Below are 18,734 nucleotides of genomic sequence, written 5' to 3'. Positions count from 1 at the left end.
TACTTTGATTATACTTGCAATACCACCTTCTTGGCTAATTCTACTTTGCTTTACTTTACTTTCAACATATATTATATTGTGATATATATATATATATACACACACCATGTTATACAATTCTTAAATCGAAGGAAGCTCATTTTTGTTATATGCGTGTTTCAAGCGATGTATTCCACATTCGTGAAAGTACTAACGTAGCTTGTGCAATAGCTGTAAACGAATGAGAGTTCAATCATGGCATTGTGGACATAACGAAATTGAGCATGTTGAACTCTTTTTTCTTTTTTTTTCTTTTTTCTTTTTTTAATTGTTGAGGAAAATGAGCATGTGAACAAATATAGGAACCACGAGGATGCACAGGAACCAATAATATACAACAGGGTGATTAAAATACAATACAATCTTATTACATTTTCCTAAGAAAAAATATAAAGTAATCTTCTCATTTGGTACAACATATTATTCAGCAACAATAGTTCCCAAAGAACATATTATCAGTTATTAATTTTTCAATTATAACTTCGCCAAACCTTACAGACAATGCAATGGGTCAAGTCCTAAAGAAGCTCGCTGTGATAAAATGGGACAACATGGTGGCTTTGTTTTCCATAGTTACTGTCATCTGTATTCTTGAAAGTTGACATGGCCTGTAGCTTGAGCATGTTCCATAGCCTCCTATACATTAAAAAAACAAAAGAGTCCGTGAGTATCATAACAAATCAAGAAATCAAGCTATGGTGGGTACCAGGTTTAAAAAAGGTAAAAATAAAAAATAAAATTGAAGCAAGCATAATTTTTATTCATAAGAAATGACCTTCTGGCCGATTACTCCAATTTGGCACACTCCACAACGCAAAGTGAAGTTGGCAGTGTCAGTAAATCTCCTCTTCCTGGAAATAACAGGATGTAATTAACGCAAATCATGCACCACAAATCCAATAAAATAAAATAAAGTCTACACATTAATGATTATCAATGCAAGTACATCTACAAAGTAACATGAAAACTAGGAGCAGACCATAAAGGATGTAACTCATCAGAGGGTAGGAGTTCAAAGCAAAATGTCACATAAGAACATTGCCCCAATGTCAACAAAATGCAAAACCTCAAATATTTTGATTATTCAAAAACATAATAAGAGTAATTTTATTTAATCTTCAGTTATATACTTCCTGACCAGCTGGGTTAGCCACATTATCCGCAAAGAACTTGTGAAATTATTGAAGGGACAAATTATTCATGGAACTTTACCATGTGCATCAGGCAGATGACAAAAATCTGCTTCATCACATTATCCTCCATCCTTGTTTTGCCAATAAATTTCTCATACAATTTTTGTTTTGCCGATAAATTTCTCATACGATTTTAAGATTATCTTAACCGTCTGTTGGTCCACGAATTTATGGTTAACTAGTGGGGACTGTAATACAAGCTTTTTCCATGCAAAAGCATCAAGCTGGCTCCAACGAAATACTATCAGAGGATTGTGTGATGAAGCAGATTTTGGCAGGATGATGACCGTACATTGGAACAAATCACAGTGGCTTATTTCTCAAATATATTTTCGGTCCAATGGACCAACAGACTCTACAGCAGTAGTAGATGCAATGCAACCAAGAGTTACCGAGGCAATGAATGCAACCTTGACTCAAGATTTTAGAGCTGAGGAAGGGATAAAAGCTTTGAAGTAAATGCATCCAAAAATCACCGGGTTCTAACAGTATGCCTCCTCTCTTTTATTTGCATTATTGGTCTATAGTTGGTAATTGTGTAACACAAACAGTCCTTAATTTCCTTAACCACGGTATCATTCTCCCAAAATTTAATGAAACCCACATTGTGCTCATCCCAAAAGTGAAAAATCCAACAAAAAGCACCCAGTACAGGCCCATAAGTCTTAGTAATGTTGTGTCCAGGACTGCTTCTAAAGTCTTGCCCACTAAAACGTTTGTTTCCCCACATCATAGTGAAAATCAAAGTGCTTTTATGTGTAACCGCCTTATTACTGATAATATGTTGGTAGCATTTGAAACAATGCACCATATTAGTCAAAAAATGAGTGGTAAGGTGGGAGAGGTGGCTTTGAAATTGAATATGAGTAAGGCATATGATCGGGTGGAATGGGGGTGCTTAGAAAAAATAATGCAGAAGATGGGGTTTGATGAGAAGTGGGTGAATATTATGATGAGGTTTGTTAGCACTGTTACATACTCTGTTAAAATTAATGGGAGATCTTGAGGCTGCATCACTCCTAATAGGGGTCTGCGCCAAGGAGACCCTCTCTCTTTGTATTTGTTCTTACTTTGTGCGAAGGGACTGTCGGCATTGCTAAAACAATCAGTGGAACAAGGATTACTGAAAGGAGTAACAGCATGCCAAGGTGCACCATAAATATCACACATTTTCTTTGCAGATGATAATCTTATATTCTGTCGGGCCACAAGGGAGTAATGCTCAAATCTAGAGAAGGTTCTAGGAACATATGAAATAGCCTCTGGTCAGCAATTGAATCGTGAGAAGACTTCCCTATTCCTCAACCGTAACACACCTCAAAATATTCAGGATGATATTAAAACTAGATTCAGTGCAGAAGTCATTTGAAAGCATGAGAAATATCTCGGCCTTCCATCCTAGGTCAGAAAGAATAAATGCAACACTTTTCGATAATTGATTGAAAGGCTGGATAATAAGCTTTCAAGATGGAAAGAAAAGCTTCTTTCACAAGCAGGCAAACAAATCCTCATTAAGACCATCGCCCAAGCGGTTCCTACCTATAACATGAGTGTGTTCAAGTTTCCGAATGCATTGTGTGATGAGATGACAGCCATGATCTGTAAGTTCTGGTGGGGGCAGTCAAATGAGAGGAATAAGATGGCTTGGTTGAGTTGGGATAAAATGTGCCTACCAAAGGAGGAGGTTGGTCTAGGATTTCGGGACTAAAAGGCCTTTAATCTATTGTTATTGGCAAAACAAGGCTGAAGGCTACAAACTTGCACAAATACCTTACTGCATAGGCTCTATAAAGCTCAATATTTCCCAAATGGCAACTTCCTTACCACTGAACTTGGCAATCATCCATCTTTTGCTTAGAGAAGTATATTTTCAACTCAGAGGGTTGTCCAGCAAGCATATAGGTGGCAGGTTGGAAATGGGGCCTCAATTGTGATTTGAAAAGATAAATGGTTACCTAAACCATCTACTTTTCGAATCTCAAACCCATTGGTTGGCTGCCCAGCAGATGAAAAGGTGAGTTGTTTGATTGATCATCATTCTGTTACTTGGCAAGCAAATATGGTAAAACAGGGTTTTGCACCTGATGATGCGAAGGTCGTTTTGAGCATCCCATTGAGTTCTAGACTCCCTGCGGATCGACTGATATGGGCTTACACTCCTAAGGGCAACTTTACCATGCGTAGTGCTTATAGAGTTGCCCTGCTGTCTTCATCAAATTCGAGCCCTGAAACTTCAAGCTGTTGTAATCAAGGTTTATTTTGGAAGGCTTTGAGAGGACTAAATATGCCGAATAAAATCAAGACTTTTGCATGGCTTTCAAGCAGAAATATACTTCCTACAAAGGCCAACCTTTGTCATCGAAAGGTTTTTGATAACCTGGTTTGTGAAACCTGTAGTTTGGAAGCTGAAAGTAGCGGACACTTTGGAGTTGTGAAATGGCCCGTGAGGTGTGGATTTTATCTAGTCTACTGATTGAAACTCAAGGGGTACACTTTCCAGAATTTATAGATCTCTTGTGGCATCTCAAATTCGTACAACAGATGGGCAATGATCTTTTGGAATTGGTTATAGCAACTTCCTGGAGCATGTGGTTCAACAGAAATGTTGTTTGACAAGGGAAGACACGGCAGTTGGCTGCTATGGTTCTGCAGAAGGCAAGAATGCTGCTTGACGAGTTCCAAGTGGCAAATGCCCAACCATCTAAGGCCTTGGTGAGTGACACAGCCTGCTGGACTAACTCCACATCTCCTTGATACAAGATTAATGTGGATGGCGTGGTCTTTGAACAACAAGAAGCATCAGGTGTGGGTGTTGTCGTCAGAGATCATTAAGGCATGGTAGCAGCAGCAATGAGTGAGAAAATACACTTTCCACAGGGACCTTTGGAGGCTGAAGCAAAACCTTTGGAGGAAGCAGTAGATTTTGCTTGGGATGTTGAAATCCGGGATGCCCACTTTGAATGTGATTCACAATTAGGCGTGACCAGTCCACAGGTTACCATTATTAATATCATAGCAGGGATATGTGACAGGCAGGTGTTCAGGTTGGTGCAAGTTTCACATGTTAAGAGAGAGGGTAATCGACCAACACACATCTTGGCACAATTTGCCAAGGGCATTGATTATTATGTAACTAGGATAAAGGAAAATCTGAATATTATTGAGTCTGTTGTGGCTCAAGATGTACTGAATTTATCTTCTTCTTAATAAAGTTGTAGTCTTTTCATCAAAATATATATATATATATATTACCTTTGCTGCTCCTTAGTAAAATTAAGAGCAAGCCCCTCAACTGGACCAATGGTCCCATCCTGTACAGCAAAAATAGTCTGATCAAACTCCTCTGGAGCTCCCTCAAAGGGTGACATCTGTCAATACAAAATAGAAAAATTCACCACGTAAGAGAAAATTATACTTAAAATAATAATTATAACAATAATAATTTGGGCAAGCAGAAAAAATAAAATAAATAAAATAAATAAAAATAATGAAAGCACACAGGGTGAACAGATGGAACTATTAACTATAAAATTCCATAGTCTTCAGGGTTTAAACCAACATGTGTTCCCTTGAAAAATTTCATTGTTAACAAGAAATAAACTTATCAGGCCAATGACAGTAAAAACTGCTTAGCAAGTTCTTTTTCTTAAGTTCCCTTTCTCTTTCTTGAATCCCAAAACACGTGCAAGATGACAGACGGTTAAGATCATCTTAAAATTGTACTTGGCAAGGTGATTTCGTAGTGGGGCTTAAGAGATGGCAGAATGTATAACTCCTACATATGGGTAGTTTTATTCGTTCTGAATATTCATTTAAATGAAGAATCAGCCAAAAAAAGAAGGTGAAATAATCTGAACCACATACGGCTAAAGCATCATAATGGAGCCCATCATAAATCAGCATAACTCTTTCAGAATACTTCTTTTCCTGTCCAATAGCACCCCAAAAAAGAGTAAATACTCAGAGTTGGCAAGTAGACTAGATTCAGATGAACAGAAAACATATTCCAAATGCTAACCTGACCATACAAATCACATCGTGTGGTCTGAATATCATATGCTGCGATTTCACGTCCATAATAATCAGCTAATATTGAAAGCTCAATGGCACCTTCACAGATAATATAAAAGTAACAAATTTAGCAGAATGAAACAACAGATGATCAAAGACTTCCTAGTGCATCATTGTGATTAAATACACAGAACAGTTCAACAGAAGCAGAAAGAAACTTCATGCCACTTTTATCAAGAGAACCATTTGCCACACATTTTTTAAAACAAAGACAAGCCAAACACATTCTCAAAATTTAAAACTCAAAAACTTTTTATGGTAGTGGATTCTTTAAGTTATGCTTTGTATAAGTCCAGATTGAGTATTCCAGTTGGCAATCAGAAGACAACCAAAACACACACTAAAATGCACTGCATGATAGGTTTTCTTTTACGTATTGTTGGTTATCAGGAAGAAACTGAAGAGAAAAGATACTGGATTCCTACAAACAAAAGGTCCACCCCTATTCATTCAACATATCCAATTTCTTTTTACTTCAGTCTTCTCTGGAATCTAATGATACATTAGTTAAAGACTTAAGCACATTGTACAAACATTACCAGCATAGCCAGTACTAGTAAAGCTAACTGAATTGAACCACTACATAATGAATTAAGGAAGAACTTAAAGAAATGAACAAAAGACAATAAACCTATGGCAATCACGTGTCAGATAGCATCACATGTTTGGAAAATAGTCACTACTATTTATAGTGATACAGTTTTTGTACATTTGAACATGTGCAAACAACTTCACGTGACTTCAAAACAGTTAACTGAAAATATTCTCTCTCTATTTCTCCTGTTTTGGGGGGAAATAATCCAAAAAACAACTATATCATTTTCAAAAGATAAAATGTCCACTCAGAAACACAATTCATCAAATTTATCTTCAAGTGAACCATTCAAAAAGACCATGTTGTACAAGCACAATTATTACCGTAAACAAGCCAAACTCAAGGCCTGTCATTACTGCACTTAAAGTTCATTAGTACTGTTAAAATGTGCAACATCATGCTTGAACTAACGTGGCATATTTATCAATAAATCCAAAAAACTGACATGAAGACTTCATGATCATATATAGAGTAGAGTGTATGGTGGCATCTTAACATATCAAGAAATACAAAAAGATAGGAATTATGCAGTAGATAAAGGTGCATGATAAAAAAATTGAGTTGATCTTCCTATTAATGATTGTGAAAGCTTTTACAAGATACATGCTACCTTTGATAACTTTACAGTTTCTTTTTTTTTTTTTCACTCAGAGGGGGAGGGCAAAAGCAAAGGAACCACCAAAGGTGCTTTTAGAAAGAATCAAGAATCTAAATTCTTTATAAAAAATTTAAAAAAAAAAAAAAAAAAAAAAAAAACTTGATATAATTCAACCAGAATAAAAATTGAGCTGTCCATTATACTGGAAACAAATTAATAGATTATCAATTACCCTAATTGCAACATAGCAGCAAAAAATGATCAACTAAACCAGTTTTGTGAGATTATCACAAACTAATCCATGCTATTCAATGTGAGCAGAGATATTTAAGGCCAAATGGCAAAAGAATCCACAAGGTTTACCAAGTTTAACATGATATAGAAATTTAAGGAATTTCTCCGTTTGGTTAATCAATAACTTGACCACTATACAAAACAAAATATGCCATAAATCTTCAACAAGATAAGTTTTACCCTCCTTCAAAATAATTTTACATATTTTAAATTTTTAACAGTGATAAGGAATCAATAACCGCAAATGTGAGAGACAGGTTGCATAATTCTTCAATTTTACCACTAGAATTTCTATCCTTTCTGAACTGGAACTAGCTAGAATGATACCCTAAGGCAACCTTGAGCTATAGGGTCAACATGCAAGGTGATCTAATTTAGTAGTCATCCTATGCTACAGCAAGCCCAAACCCATGAATAAACGTAGCAACAATTATCTTTAAAAAATGGGTGTTACTTTCTTCAGTTAAAAGGATAAAACTCTACGATTCCTTATGCATGCCTTACATACTGCTAGACAACGAAAAACCAGCAGCAATTGCAAGGATAAATTGACCCAGGATAGTCATTATTCAGACCCATTTGGTTTCAGTTACATCATATGGACAATGAAGCCTCCCCTAATTAAGAATAGAAAGTTCAAGTTCAACAAACCTCCCCACTTCTCTGAGTCAAGAATCCAAGTACAATACTCTTCATTTGACTTTCCAAGAAATGCTTCAGAGTATTTTGTTGGATCACTTGCCACTGTTGCAGCTATAACCTTCAAAAATTATAGACAAATTTGTAAGGATAAAAAAAGTATATAAAACAATATAATTGCCACCAATGAATGCCTAAAGTGTAACCACAACAGGACCAATTTAAAACATTTTTTCCTAGATAATCATTCTGATTTTCGTCTTTCTAATTTTGAATCAATTTGGTCTATGCATTTGATATGGTAATGCAAGGAACACCAAAAATTATCTCTATTTTCCGACCACTGTCCTGCATCATATGGAATAGTAGATGGTAAGAAGCTCAAATTGAAAACATCAAGATGCGAAATATATACAGTTAACAGTATAGAATAAATGGTTTAACAGAGCATCTAAATAGAACATTAAGTACTTCATCAGCAATTTCAAGATTTACACCAAAGATACAGGGTTTATAAAGCTACACAGAAAATGAAATTTACTCACACAGATTCTGCAAGATATCAAAATTTAACTTTAAAATCCTTTATCAAATGTTATAAATTTTCAAAAGAAAAACTCTTAGAATCAAGTTATTCCAGCTAACAAGTTCAAAATTTTATACTATAACATTGGCACCAAAGATTAGGTGCTATAGACTGTAACCTGTCTCAACTCAGAGGCTTTGTGTTTGTCATGATCCATGACAAACCTGCAAATCAAGAAACAACAGAAAAATAGATTAAACATAACCAATGAACACACTTTATCACAATTGAAAAAAGCAAACAGAGGTTTTGTAATAATCTGAGCTTACCCAACAGCATTAAAGAGGCAACTATTGTCCGAGGGAATGACCCTTCTCACAACAATACCTTCCATGTTAATGAGAAATAGACCTTTAAAACAATCACAACAACACAGTAGGTTTTAGAATTACATATAAATATTAAAAAAAAAAATGCTCCATATTTTATCTCCATACTCTACAACACACATACACACAGAAAGAGAGAAACCCATTGTACATAAAAACAAAATTTTTAAACTTCATGGGACACATAAAAAGACATGAATAGAAATTAAAAAAGAAAAGCTCAAAACTTATAAAAATAAGAAAACAGAAAATATCAGAAACTACTAAATCTAAAACCCACTAAAAAAAAACTAACCATGCATACCCAGGTAAAAACTTTCAAAAAAAACTCAAGATTCAAAATGTTTACAAATCCGAGCGGAATTCCCACAAAGGAAAACCAACCCAGGTAACAAAATACATCATTTCAGAGTAAACATGAGAAACTACCAGCTGAATTTGCACCCACAAATTTAAAAAGAAATTATAGATCTACTACAGCACCAAGAATAGCATTAAATTCAAGAAAACTAATGGAACAAGTTGAAAAGGATAAAATTTAGGATCTTTACCTCTGTTTTTTGTATTGTTTTGGTTTTGTTTGGGTTAAGAAAAGGAGCAAAGCTACAGAGTCTTTGAGATGAAGAGGTGATGTCAGGGGTGGGTTAAAGCAGTTAAGCACAATATATAAATATAATGGGTTTGTTTGTTGCCAAATTTACATGGCAATGGATTGGAAACTTATATAATATTAATAGTTTCCACTGTTTTTGGATGTGGTTGTGTTACTGGTTTTTTTTAAATTGCACTTTCGGCAATGGTCTCCATTGAATCAATACTATATACGATAAGGAGCCTTAGTGGATTTGGAAAATGATGTATGTTACATGATGATGATTGGTGACTTTGACATTCCAAACATTTTTTTATATTCTTTTCTATTAAGTTTTTAGAGCTATCAAGGCACTTACGCAATAAATTTGACAACTTAATTTTTACTAATTTTCATTTAAATTCATCACTTACATCAATTTTTTTTATCCACTGTTAATAATTTTTTTTGAAGAACAGTAATACTTATTACAATACATGAACACGAAAGTAGTATTTAGAATTTCTTAAACAGGCTTATAATATTTCTATATATTAAAATATTCAGAAAGTTAGTTATGGCTTTAAAAATATTTAAAATACCCCTAATTTAATTAAATAATCTTTATCCTTAAAAATAAAAAATAAGATTAAAATTGTAATTCAACAAAATAAAAAATAAAAATAAAAAACTATTGTAAAACTTTTTTTTTCCTAAAAATTAGCACAATTTCTACCTAAACATATCTCAAGTACGTCTGATACATACTAATCAAAAAAAAGTATGATACATTTTTTTCCTTAAAAATAGTATACACTAAACCCAGCAATTTATCTCATTTCAAATATTAAATTTTAGTTTTATAAAATTCTTTTATGTGTAATCTCATTAACAATAGATAAATTCAAATTGAAAATTTATGTTAAACTGAAAATAAAAAAAAGTCTCATTGCATGTGCAAAGCGCGTGTGATGAGACTAGTATTACATAACCAGAATACCACTATAAAATGACCTAATCTTTGAAGTAGTAGCATGAGATTAAAAGAATTAAAACTCTATTAATAATTTGTTACATAAGTAGGTATCAAATTTGTTGTGTCCGTACTTGTAAATTTTCTTATTTTATTCCATGATAACATAACATAATGCTTTTGTTAAATAAATAACTTGTAATAGCCAGGAGGTTCGGAGGTTGAGTAAAAAAAACAAATATGTAGCTTTTGGATGTAACATTCTCGTTGGCGTTCTTTTGCAATAGCTTTACGAAAGAGATCTTTTTAACGTGTAGAAACAACATTCTTGATTCTCCCTGCCTTAGCAAATATATTTTGGGGTTTCTTTGGTTTCCATAGATAAAATTTTATGGATAAATTAAAATTATAAATTATACAAGTCTACGTTAAGATTATTAAAATGACACGCTACTTTAAGGTTTCTATAAATCTAATCAATCTATATCCTCTCACCCAATTATTTTCTTGGAACCCGTCGTGTTTGGAGATTTTTGGGCATGCATTTGGAATAGGATATTGTTGATCTGATGAAGATTGGATCAAATTAGCTGTCAACCAATGACCAACTTGTTAGGAGATAGGGCTTTGATGAAAAAAATTGTGTGCTGTGTGGGGAAGGAGTGGAAACAGTGGCTCATTTGTTTATAAATTGCCATATTGATATTGCCAGGTCAATTTGGTTATATTGGATTTGATGAAGATATAATAAATTTAGCCTTTAACTCTGCTATCCGATTCATCCAAATGATGAACCAGGAGCAACAAGATAAGAAATTGACTGAGTTTTGCACCGTATAGTTGGCATTTGTTAAATTAATTTTAATCATTTAACCACACAATTCTAAGTTCTAACACTCTCTCTCACATGTGACACAAGACTTCCTGCTCTGATACCATAATAAATTACTGGTTATTCTAAAAATTTAAACTATTGAGATATAGTAAATTTAATAATTTAACCACACAATTCTAAGTTCTAATAGCATTTACTGTAGATTCTATATGGAATATGAGAAACCAAATTGTGCATAATGGGGGCCAGGTTAACACCATGAATCTCATATGCAATTTGGAAAGAGAGTACTAAAATATGCAAACTCATTGGTGCAAGTTGAGGATGGGGTGATGGGTGAGAGTTTGGCATCTGGGAACCCCTCCTTGTGAATTGTGATTGCATAAAACTTAATGTTGATGCCGTTGGTATTAGAGGAATTCACTACACTTGCTGTTGCGACTAGAAGTGAACATGGGCAAAGGTAATATGATCAAGGTCAGGGCCAAGGTCTATGAAAGTTGTTTCCCTATGCAAGTTGAAGCAACTGTAATTCAATGGGCTCTAAATCTTGCCAAAGCTAGTATCAAGAGACCAAGGCTAACTAAAAATTGGTATCTAATCAAACAAATTGGCAACCACAGTGAGATTAAATGCCAGCAACAACTCGAAGAATGAGAAACAATGATGCTGCAAGTTTGGAATCCCAAGCTGAAGATGAGTCAAGGGAGAATCAGCACGAACTATAATAGAACACTTAAAAACAAATGGTTTGAAACCAACTTCTAACACAAATTGGATCAAAACTACGAAGTTCTGCCAAATCGAACGGCTGATATATTGGCTTCGAAGCTAAATATTTATCAGATCTATTAGCCATAAAGTGGTGGAAATTCTGCCCAATGCAATGATCCCAGCCTTCAAAGAGGTACTTCAAAGATTCCAAAATACCACCACTGGACATAACTCTGGAGAGGAAAATGGTCCTCCAGCCAACAATACACTCGGGGAGGCATGAAAGGCCTTTAAGCAATCCTAAGGTTACAACCAAGAGTCGATCCACTACCACCTTGAGTTGAACCACCTAGATTTGATCAACCTCGAGTGAGCAACTTCGAGTTGAACAAGAAAAGGTTGATCCACCTCGAATTGAAATTCCTCAAAATGATTTCCCAAAAAATGATGGGCCTTATAGATCTTCTCATTTGAATGGGCATGACAATAGGAGACATAGGTCTGGTTTTCATGAAAACATAAGGTATGGCTATGAGAGGAATGATCAAGATAACGCTAGAATGGACTTCGAACCACATGGTGGATTGGTGGTGATAGATATTGTTATCAGGAGCCTTACAAACCACCTTCTGAGGACCCTAATTGACAAACGTAATTGTGTATAGACTAGAGGTTTGTCTATTTTCTTACCATATTCTCTATGCTAGGCATATATTTTTAAATTAATGTTCAAATTAGTCAAAGAACACGCCAAATACTTGTTTTACATCACCTATTACCCACATTTTTTAACATTGATGTTTGTTTAGACTTTATATTAAATTCTATCAGATCCAAGTACTAGGCATTCAAATCAAATCTCAAATTCAGCCTCTCTTCACCTCCCCTACTATCGGGCCAACAAGTAACTCGGTTCTTTCACATGAGCTTAACTTGTGTTCTACTACTGTTTCACATGTTCTTAAATTGTGTTCGATTACTGAAGAAATGCAATTGTTTAATTTATTTATTTCTAATTATTAGTTTTGAAAGTAAAAGTTACCATTTCACTCAATCTTGAGACCATTCTGATCGAAATTTTAGCTTGAGTGATTCCTTCCCCCATACTAACCCATACAAATAATCCTTTTTGTTGGCAATTGATTTTTTTTTTTTTTTTTTTTGGGGAGCAAATGGCATTATCTATAAGATATTCAGGGAGAAATTTATCCCCCATAAAACAAGAATATAAATTACAAATGAAAATTTCATCATTTTTCTAGCATGCATTTTTCATTCCTTGATGGTGTCTGACTTAATGATACAGTACAAATAGCATAGTTTGCTCCCCAAGTCACTTGCAGTGAGAATCCTATAACCTATACAAGCAAATGGGCTACTCATGACAGAAGATAACCTGGATGATCCATTAAATATCGTTATTCCTCAGGGGTTGGCATCACTCGTGAACAGAAACTTTTCTGCAGAACATAATCAATTGTAGATACAAATTGGAGAACCAGAAAATGAGTGATTCCACCCCGCCATTCGTGAGAATTTTATTCACTGGCTCCTCACACCGACCTCTGCGCAGTTTCAAATGGGTTCCTTTCAAGGTGGCAACGAAACTACTTATTTCCATTTGGCTTTGTTGGTAACAAAGATGAGCAAGCTCTGCCTCACTGTGTCTAAATCTTCTGCTTAAGAACTTGGCGCAATTGGACCTTCTGGCTTTCCATCCTCGCCTCCAAAAGCTTCGCCTTCAAACTATTCTTCTGAGTGCTGCGAGGTATGCACCCTTTCATCCCTCTAGTTGCATGAGGATTCCCAGACTCAGGAGAACTCCACTGCCCCGCCAAATCTGGGGGGCTAATGCCACCTTTACCTGACCCCCTATCTGGAGATAAGATGCTTCCATTGGACATCCTTCCATTTGAAAGTCTACCATTCAGTCCATCTACAGAAATAATCTTGTAATTTTCCCCATTACTTGGGCATGATCTCCAAAGCCGTGCAATTGAAGACACCTTCTTCAACTGCCTCGGTACTGAGCAGACTTCACTGATTTCAGTAATTGGTGTTTCTTCGCCAGTATTTTCCTCCCATTCTGTTCCGCTCCTTGAGACATTGCTGTCTTGGCGATTCCTGTTGACAGATGGGGCACTCCCTTCTGGTGAATTACTTGAGCCCTGATCCTCAACATGGCTCACAGTTTCCCACCCGCTTTCATCTTCTTCTATATCACCATTCTGATCAGTAAATGCATTTGAAAGTCTGTGAATGCTGTCCTTGTTGATCACATTAACTTCAGGACTCACTGTATGAATTTTGGAGGCAGGACTAGCGGGACTGTAAGTGACACACTGTTCAATCTCCCTATCATTGGATTCAGCAAAATTAACTTCTTCAAAAATGGAGAAAATATCATCCGGATTGGGACGTTCATATGAGAATTCCTTGATATCTTGAATATTCACAGAGGCCGCAGCCTGTCGAAGCAACTCTATGTCTCTCATCTCCTTCACATCTGGAGTTGCACATCTTGACCTCAGAAATGTCTCCAGATCTGCTGCAAGCTTGCTCATCTGAGAATACTTCTGTTCAAGGGCCACCTTAGCATCAATCAGCTTCATCTGAACACGTTCTTCACGCCAGACCTCAGCCATCTGCAACATCCTCCTTTCCTCTTCCACTTCCTCTCGGAGTTTCATGGACTCCCTCTTTAGTGCTTCAACTTCAGCCTTGTCTTCTCCTATTTCCTTTGCAAGCTCATCACATACTTCCTCAATTAATTCTCTGGCCTTTCTTTCTTTCTCATAGTCCTGCATATATCGCTTTGCTGATAATTTGGCATCAGCCAGCTCATTAACCAATTTGGAATTCATGATTTCAGTCCTCTGTCGATTTTTCCTTTCCCTGTTCACTTCAGTTTTCAAGTCATCAATAAATGCACGGATTTTCTCATGCTCCCTACTTCGCCAAGAGGCCTTTTCCTCACTAACTTTCCTCAAAAAGTGCTCAAGTTTCTTCTTTGATGATCGCCGCTCAGTCTCAAGCTCCTGAATGCAGGCTCGAGCCTGCTCTAATTCGGTTTGAAGTGCAGAAACCACTGAAACAGCACCTAGTTGTTGGTCAAGGAGCTTCAAGTGACTGTAAATCTGCCGCACTTCTTCTGATGTCTTTAAGGAGACAGGGTCCCATTTCGTTGCCCCCTCCATTGCAGGGTTTGAGAACTGAAATGAAGGTTCAAGCTGGAAAAGTGTAAAACCATCCAATATTAGACCAAGAAAAGAAAAACATATTTAAATTTACAAGCTGCAAACAGGGACTAATAATTTCATGATTGTATCTATAATACCCACCAGCAAACTTTACTCTGGCAACAAATGCTTTATTCAGAATGAGTGAAAACAAAGTTGTGTAATTTCTTGTCTAATTGACAATATAGCACTAAGAAATTATCCAATTCATTGTGCAAATCAGGGTTGCACACCATTTCATGTGTTCTGGTAAAATTCTCTCTTTTTGACAGGATTGAATAAATTCAGGAAGTATTTAGTATCTCAGAGTGACCAACCCCAAGTTATTGCGTAAACTTTAACAAACTAGTGGAATCTTTTAGTGAATATAAGTGAGGAAATTCCATCCCAAGCCTCTTTTTTCCCAGACTTAAATCCCATTGTACATCTCCAGTTGTATATATTTCAGTATATTTTTCCCGAAATTAAATAAATAATGACATTCCATTTTGTAATTCCTGATAATATATGTTGATTCAATTGATAGATTCTGATCCTACCAAAGAAAGAAATTCAATTGACTGATTAATATGCTGAACTGTATTGGCAAGAAATTTTGCACTAAATCCTTTCATATGAGTAAATTCCAAATTGAACAACTTGAAACTCCCATCAGAAAATTCTATACTAATGAAAATTCAAAATGCCGACCAACCATTTAAAAGAATTAATGACTTAGCAAATGATATTGATGATAACACAATCACCAATCCTCGAAAAGGAAATCGCCTGACTAAGGACAAAAGGCCTTCCCTAGGTGGTTGCTAGTTAGCAAGATAAACATGTGGCATTGAATGTGTGCCACCTGCACAAGATAATAAATGGGTTGGGATTTCACCTGAGCTGCTATACGATCCTCACTCCGTATCTCCAAATCCAATGGGTTATCAATACTTCAGTTTTCAATTAAGGAACTTAAAGTGACCAGTTAGCAAGTGAAAAACGATACACGACACAGGCTATATTTCAATAGCTAAATCATCCTCAACTCAGTAGCCCCCAAATCGAACAGGTCATTACTTTCAAACGCATTATGGTTCAATTAAATAATTATAAGAAGCATCATACCTTACACAAGAATCCATTATTTGTGCCAGCAACAGAACCAGGGGTTTGTAAAACATCCTTCTCTTCAAAACCATAAGCTTTACCGCTACGATGACACATAAAAGGATCACCTACATGGCCCATACTATGCTGCATGGAGGAACAATATAATGAGAAAAATCACATAGTATCTAAAACCAATTAGGCAAGAACTTTACCACATAGAAATCCAACCAAACATTTAAAAAACAGCACGCCCAACAAAATGCAGTAAAGATGGGTAGTTTTAGGGAACCGTTTAAGGCAATATCTACACGTCCTAAAACAAATTTAATTAGATCACAGGCACAATTAAAACATTATGATAAAATTCCAATTACTATAAATCTTACTAAAGGAAGTCCAGTAGTCCATATTACCAAACTAAAAAAAATTTCCCAATCAACCAAAACCGATTTAAGAGGAAATTTAACCGGCCTTACTTTCATAGAAAAATAATTGCCCTTTATCATCAGGCTAAGACTCCTATTCGTTTTTGGTGTAGGAGGGATTTGATTATTCGAACTCGCTTATTCGATGACAAAAAAAAAAAAAAAAAAACTTTACAGTTGCGCTAACTGGAATCCATAGCTTAATTTTATATGTAACAAATGAATCAAAGACACCATTGCAGTGAACAACAAAATACTCCCTTTTAAATTTGAACCTCAACGCTAGTCTTTCACAGTTCACACCCAATCACAGAAAATCCAAAATAAATTTTAGCATGAAAAAAAAATATATGATCAAACACGTTCTCACAAGTCAAACTCAAAAGAACAAAAACTAAAAAAATAAAATAAAATAAAACTTCAAAACCAAGCAACCCAAAAAGAAAAAATAAATAAATAACTTTTACAAAAAGGTCTATAAAGTATAAATGCATTCAAAAAATATTTCCAAAATAGACCTAAAAATCACAGATCTTGAAATTCCAAAGAAAGAAAGAAAATGATACTCAAACTTTACCTGAAGCCCTAACTGAGCTTCGCTCCTCCGGATACTGCTCCGTTCTCCGACGCCGGCGGACATTTCCGGCATCTGCAACCTCCATAGCCCAGCGGCGAGCTTCCTGGCCGAAACGACAACTTCCTCTCGTACTTTCCGGCGACATTCTCGCCGCGGCGGCGACTTGTCGTTCTCCTCGTCGTTTTTCCTACCTCCGTGGTGGATCTTCCAGCCGAGTAGCGGAGTCTCGGGCCGGCTACGCCTGCCTGAGTTCGAAGCTCCGGTGCGCCTCAAACGGGTCGGGTTCCGGGTCGCTCGGCGCGGAGTGGACCTGCGAGTGCTGGTACTAGGCTTGTGGTACTGAAGATCTGAGTCCGGAGAAGGGTTTAGGGTTTTGGAGGAAAAACTCGCCGCGAATGTCGCCGGCAGTTGCGGCTTTCCGGTGATCTTCATCTTCGAAAGCTAGATTCGCCCATTTAGTGTGAGAGAGAGAGAAGGAGAAGGTGTTTGAGTTTGTGTGTGACAATGAAACTGTGTGTGTGGGTGTGTGTGTGTGTGTGAGAGAGAGAGTGAAATAGGAAAAAAAGTACAGAGAGAGCTGAGCTTCGGAGAGAGAGAAAGAGAGAGAGAGATTCGGGTTAAGAAAATGACGCGAACTGAGACATACGTGTATTTGTATGGTCAACGTCTCTGTAAATTAAATTTGGACCAATACGGTGTCGGTTTGATAGGGGCGGGGGGTTACACGATGTCGTTTTGTTTTTGGCAAATAGACGTTGTAATTTGAAAAGTCATTAATCGAAAAGGACATTACAGAGGAATAGCCGTATAAACGGTTCGTTTAATCTTTTTCAAACTTTTTTTTTTTTATGCTGTGTTTGGTTCTATGTAAAATGTTTTCCAAGTGTAAAATATTTTCAGATAAAAAAAAATATTTTCAAATGTTTGGTGGTATTTTAAAAATACTTTGAAAAATATTTTTTAATGTTTGGTTGTGTTCTTGAAAATACTATAGAAAACACATTTTCTACTTGTTGCTCACATTTTCTCAGCTTCCAAACAAATATAATATCATTTCTCAGTTCAGAAACACAAAAGAAACAAAACCGGAAAAAAAAAAAAAAAAAAAAAAAAAAAAAAAAAAAAAAAAAAAAAAAAAAAAAAAAAAAAAAAAAACATTCATCAAATCCGGTCAAATTGAGAGAAGAAGGAAGAGAGAGAGGCGATTGGGTTCAATCTAGACGCGAGATCGCGTGGCAAAGGCGAGATCATGTGGCATTGGAATCGATCTTTGCTTGATCGGTGGTGAGAGGCATGACCCCGACGGTGATGGAGTCGATCTCAAGTTCAGGTGACTGGCCTCTCTCTCCCTCTCTCTCTTTGGGTTCGGTTCTTTTTTTTTTTTTTTTTGGAAATGGTTTGAAGGTAAGCTTGGAGATGGGTTTTGGATCGTGGGGCAACACAATCTAGGCTAGCCGGAGCTTGGCTGAGATGAGCTTGGAGATGGGTTTTGGACCGTGTGAGGAGTGTGCTCAAGCTCTCTCTTCAGGTACGTGATTTCCAGAAATGGTTTGAAGGTTAAATCAAAGCGTAAATGATTTTACGCTCAAAGTGGCTTATTTTCTTGTCAAAACGTAAATGATTTTTCGTTAACCGTATTTTCCGTAGCTGCCAAACACGCACAAGAGTGTAAAATAATTTCCTGAAAGTGTTTTACACTGAAACAAACGCACCCTTAATCAGGAATTTTTTCTTCTTTTTTTTTTTTGGAGAGATTTTCAACTTATAGCGTCTATCCAATGATAGTTTTTTATCATCAGACCAAGATACCGATTAATTTTTGGTGTAGGCGGGGATTAAACCCTAAATCTCTTATTTAACCATCAAAGATTTTACTAAGTGAGCTAACTAGAACCTACAAAATCTTTTCATTTCTTAATGGATAATTTACAATTTTTTTCTAGGATGGAATATAATTTTAATTT

General features: G+C 36.0%; 2 protein-coding genes across 2 annotated transcripts; both read right to left on the bottom strand.

Moving 5' to 3' along the window:
* Window positions 1–353: 353 nt before the first annotated feature.
* Window positions 354–9,055, bottom strand: LOC112019080 (OVARIAN TUMOR DOMAIN-containing deubiquitinating enzyme 2). The gene is made up of 9 exons (XM_024051605.2): window positions 8,896–9,055; window positions 8,285–8,366; window positions 8,134–8,179; window positions 7,442–7,550; window positions 5,251–5,342; window positions 5,097–5,159; window positions 4,485–4,600; window positions 815–890; window positions 354–675 (listed from the first exon to the last, which is right to left on the bottom strand). Exons 2-9 carry the CDS (start codon window positions 8,347–8,349, stop codon window positions 619–621), a joined length of 624 nt encoding a protein of 207 aa, XP_023907373.1. The 5' UTR covers window positions 8,350–8,366; window positions 8,896–9,055; the 3' UTR covers window positions 354–618.
* A 3,610-nt stretch (window positions 9,056–12,665) lies between these two features.
* LOC112019081 (uncharacterized) lies at window positions 12,666–17,398 on the bottom strand. Its single transcript, XM_024051607.2, has 3 exons — window positions 16,771–17,398; window positions 15,784–15,912; window positions 12,666–14,667 (listed from the first exon to the last, which is right to left on the bottom strand). The coding sequence occupies exons 1-3, from the start codon at window positions 17,200–17,202 to the stop codon at window positions 13,105–13,107; spliced, it is 2,124 nt and encodes a 707-aa protein (XP_023907375.1). The 5' UTR covers window positions 17,203–17,398; the 3' UTR covers window positions 12,666–13,104.
* Between the last annotated feature and the right edge of the window lie 1,336 nt (window positions 17,399–18,734).

Source organism: Quercus suber, unplaced genomic scaffold, assembly GCF_002906115.3.
Source record: "Quercus suber isolate HL8 unplaced genomic scaffold, Cork oak 2.0 scaffold_844, whole genome shotgun sequence".
Taxonomy (NCBI): domain Eukaryota; kingdom Viridiplantae; phylum Streptophyta; class Magnoliopsida; order Fagales; family Fagaceae; genus Quercus; species Quercus suber.
Note: the sequence above shows the minus strand (reverse complement) of the source record. Positions and strands in the feature narration are given on the sequence as shown.

Coding starts and splice junctions, on each gene's coding strand:
- LOC112019080 (XM_024051605.2), bottom strand. CDS start 8,349: ATGGAAGGTATTGTTGTGAGAAGGGTCATTCCCTCGGACAATAGTTGC. Junction 4,601..5,096: donor TCCATTATGATGCTTTAGCC/GTATGTGGTTCA, acceptor TTGTATTGACAG/ATGTCACCCTTTGAGGGAGC. Junction 676..814: donor TTGGAGTAATCGGCCAGAAG/GTCATTTCTTAT, acceptor TTTAATGTATAG/GAGGCTATGGAACATGCTCA.
- LOC112019081 (XM_024051607.2), bottom strand. CDS start 17,202: ATGAAGATCACCGGAAAGCCGCAACTGCCGGCGACATTCGCGGCGAGT. Junction 15,913..16,770: donor AAGCTCAGTTAGGGCTTCAG/GTAAAGTTTGAG, acceptor TCCTCCATGCAG/CATAGTATGGGCCATGTAGG. Junction 14,668..15,783: donor ATAATGGATTCTTGTGTAAG/GTATGATGCTTC, acceptor ACACTTTTCCAG/CTTGAACCTTCATTTCAGTT.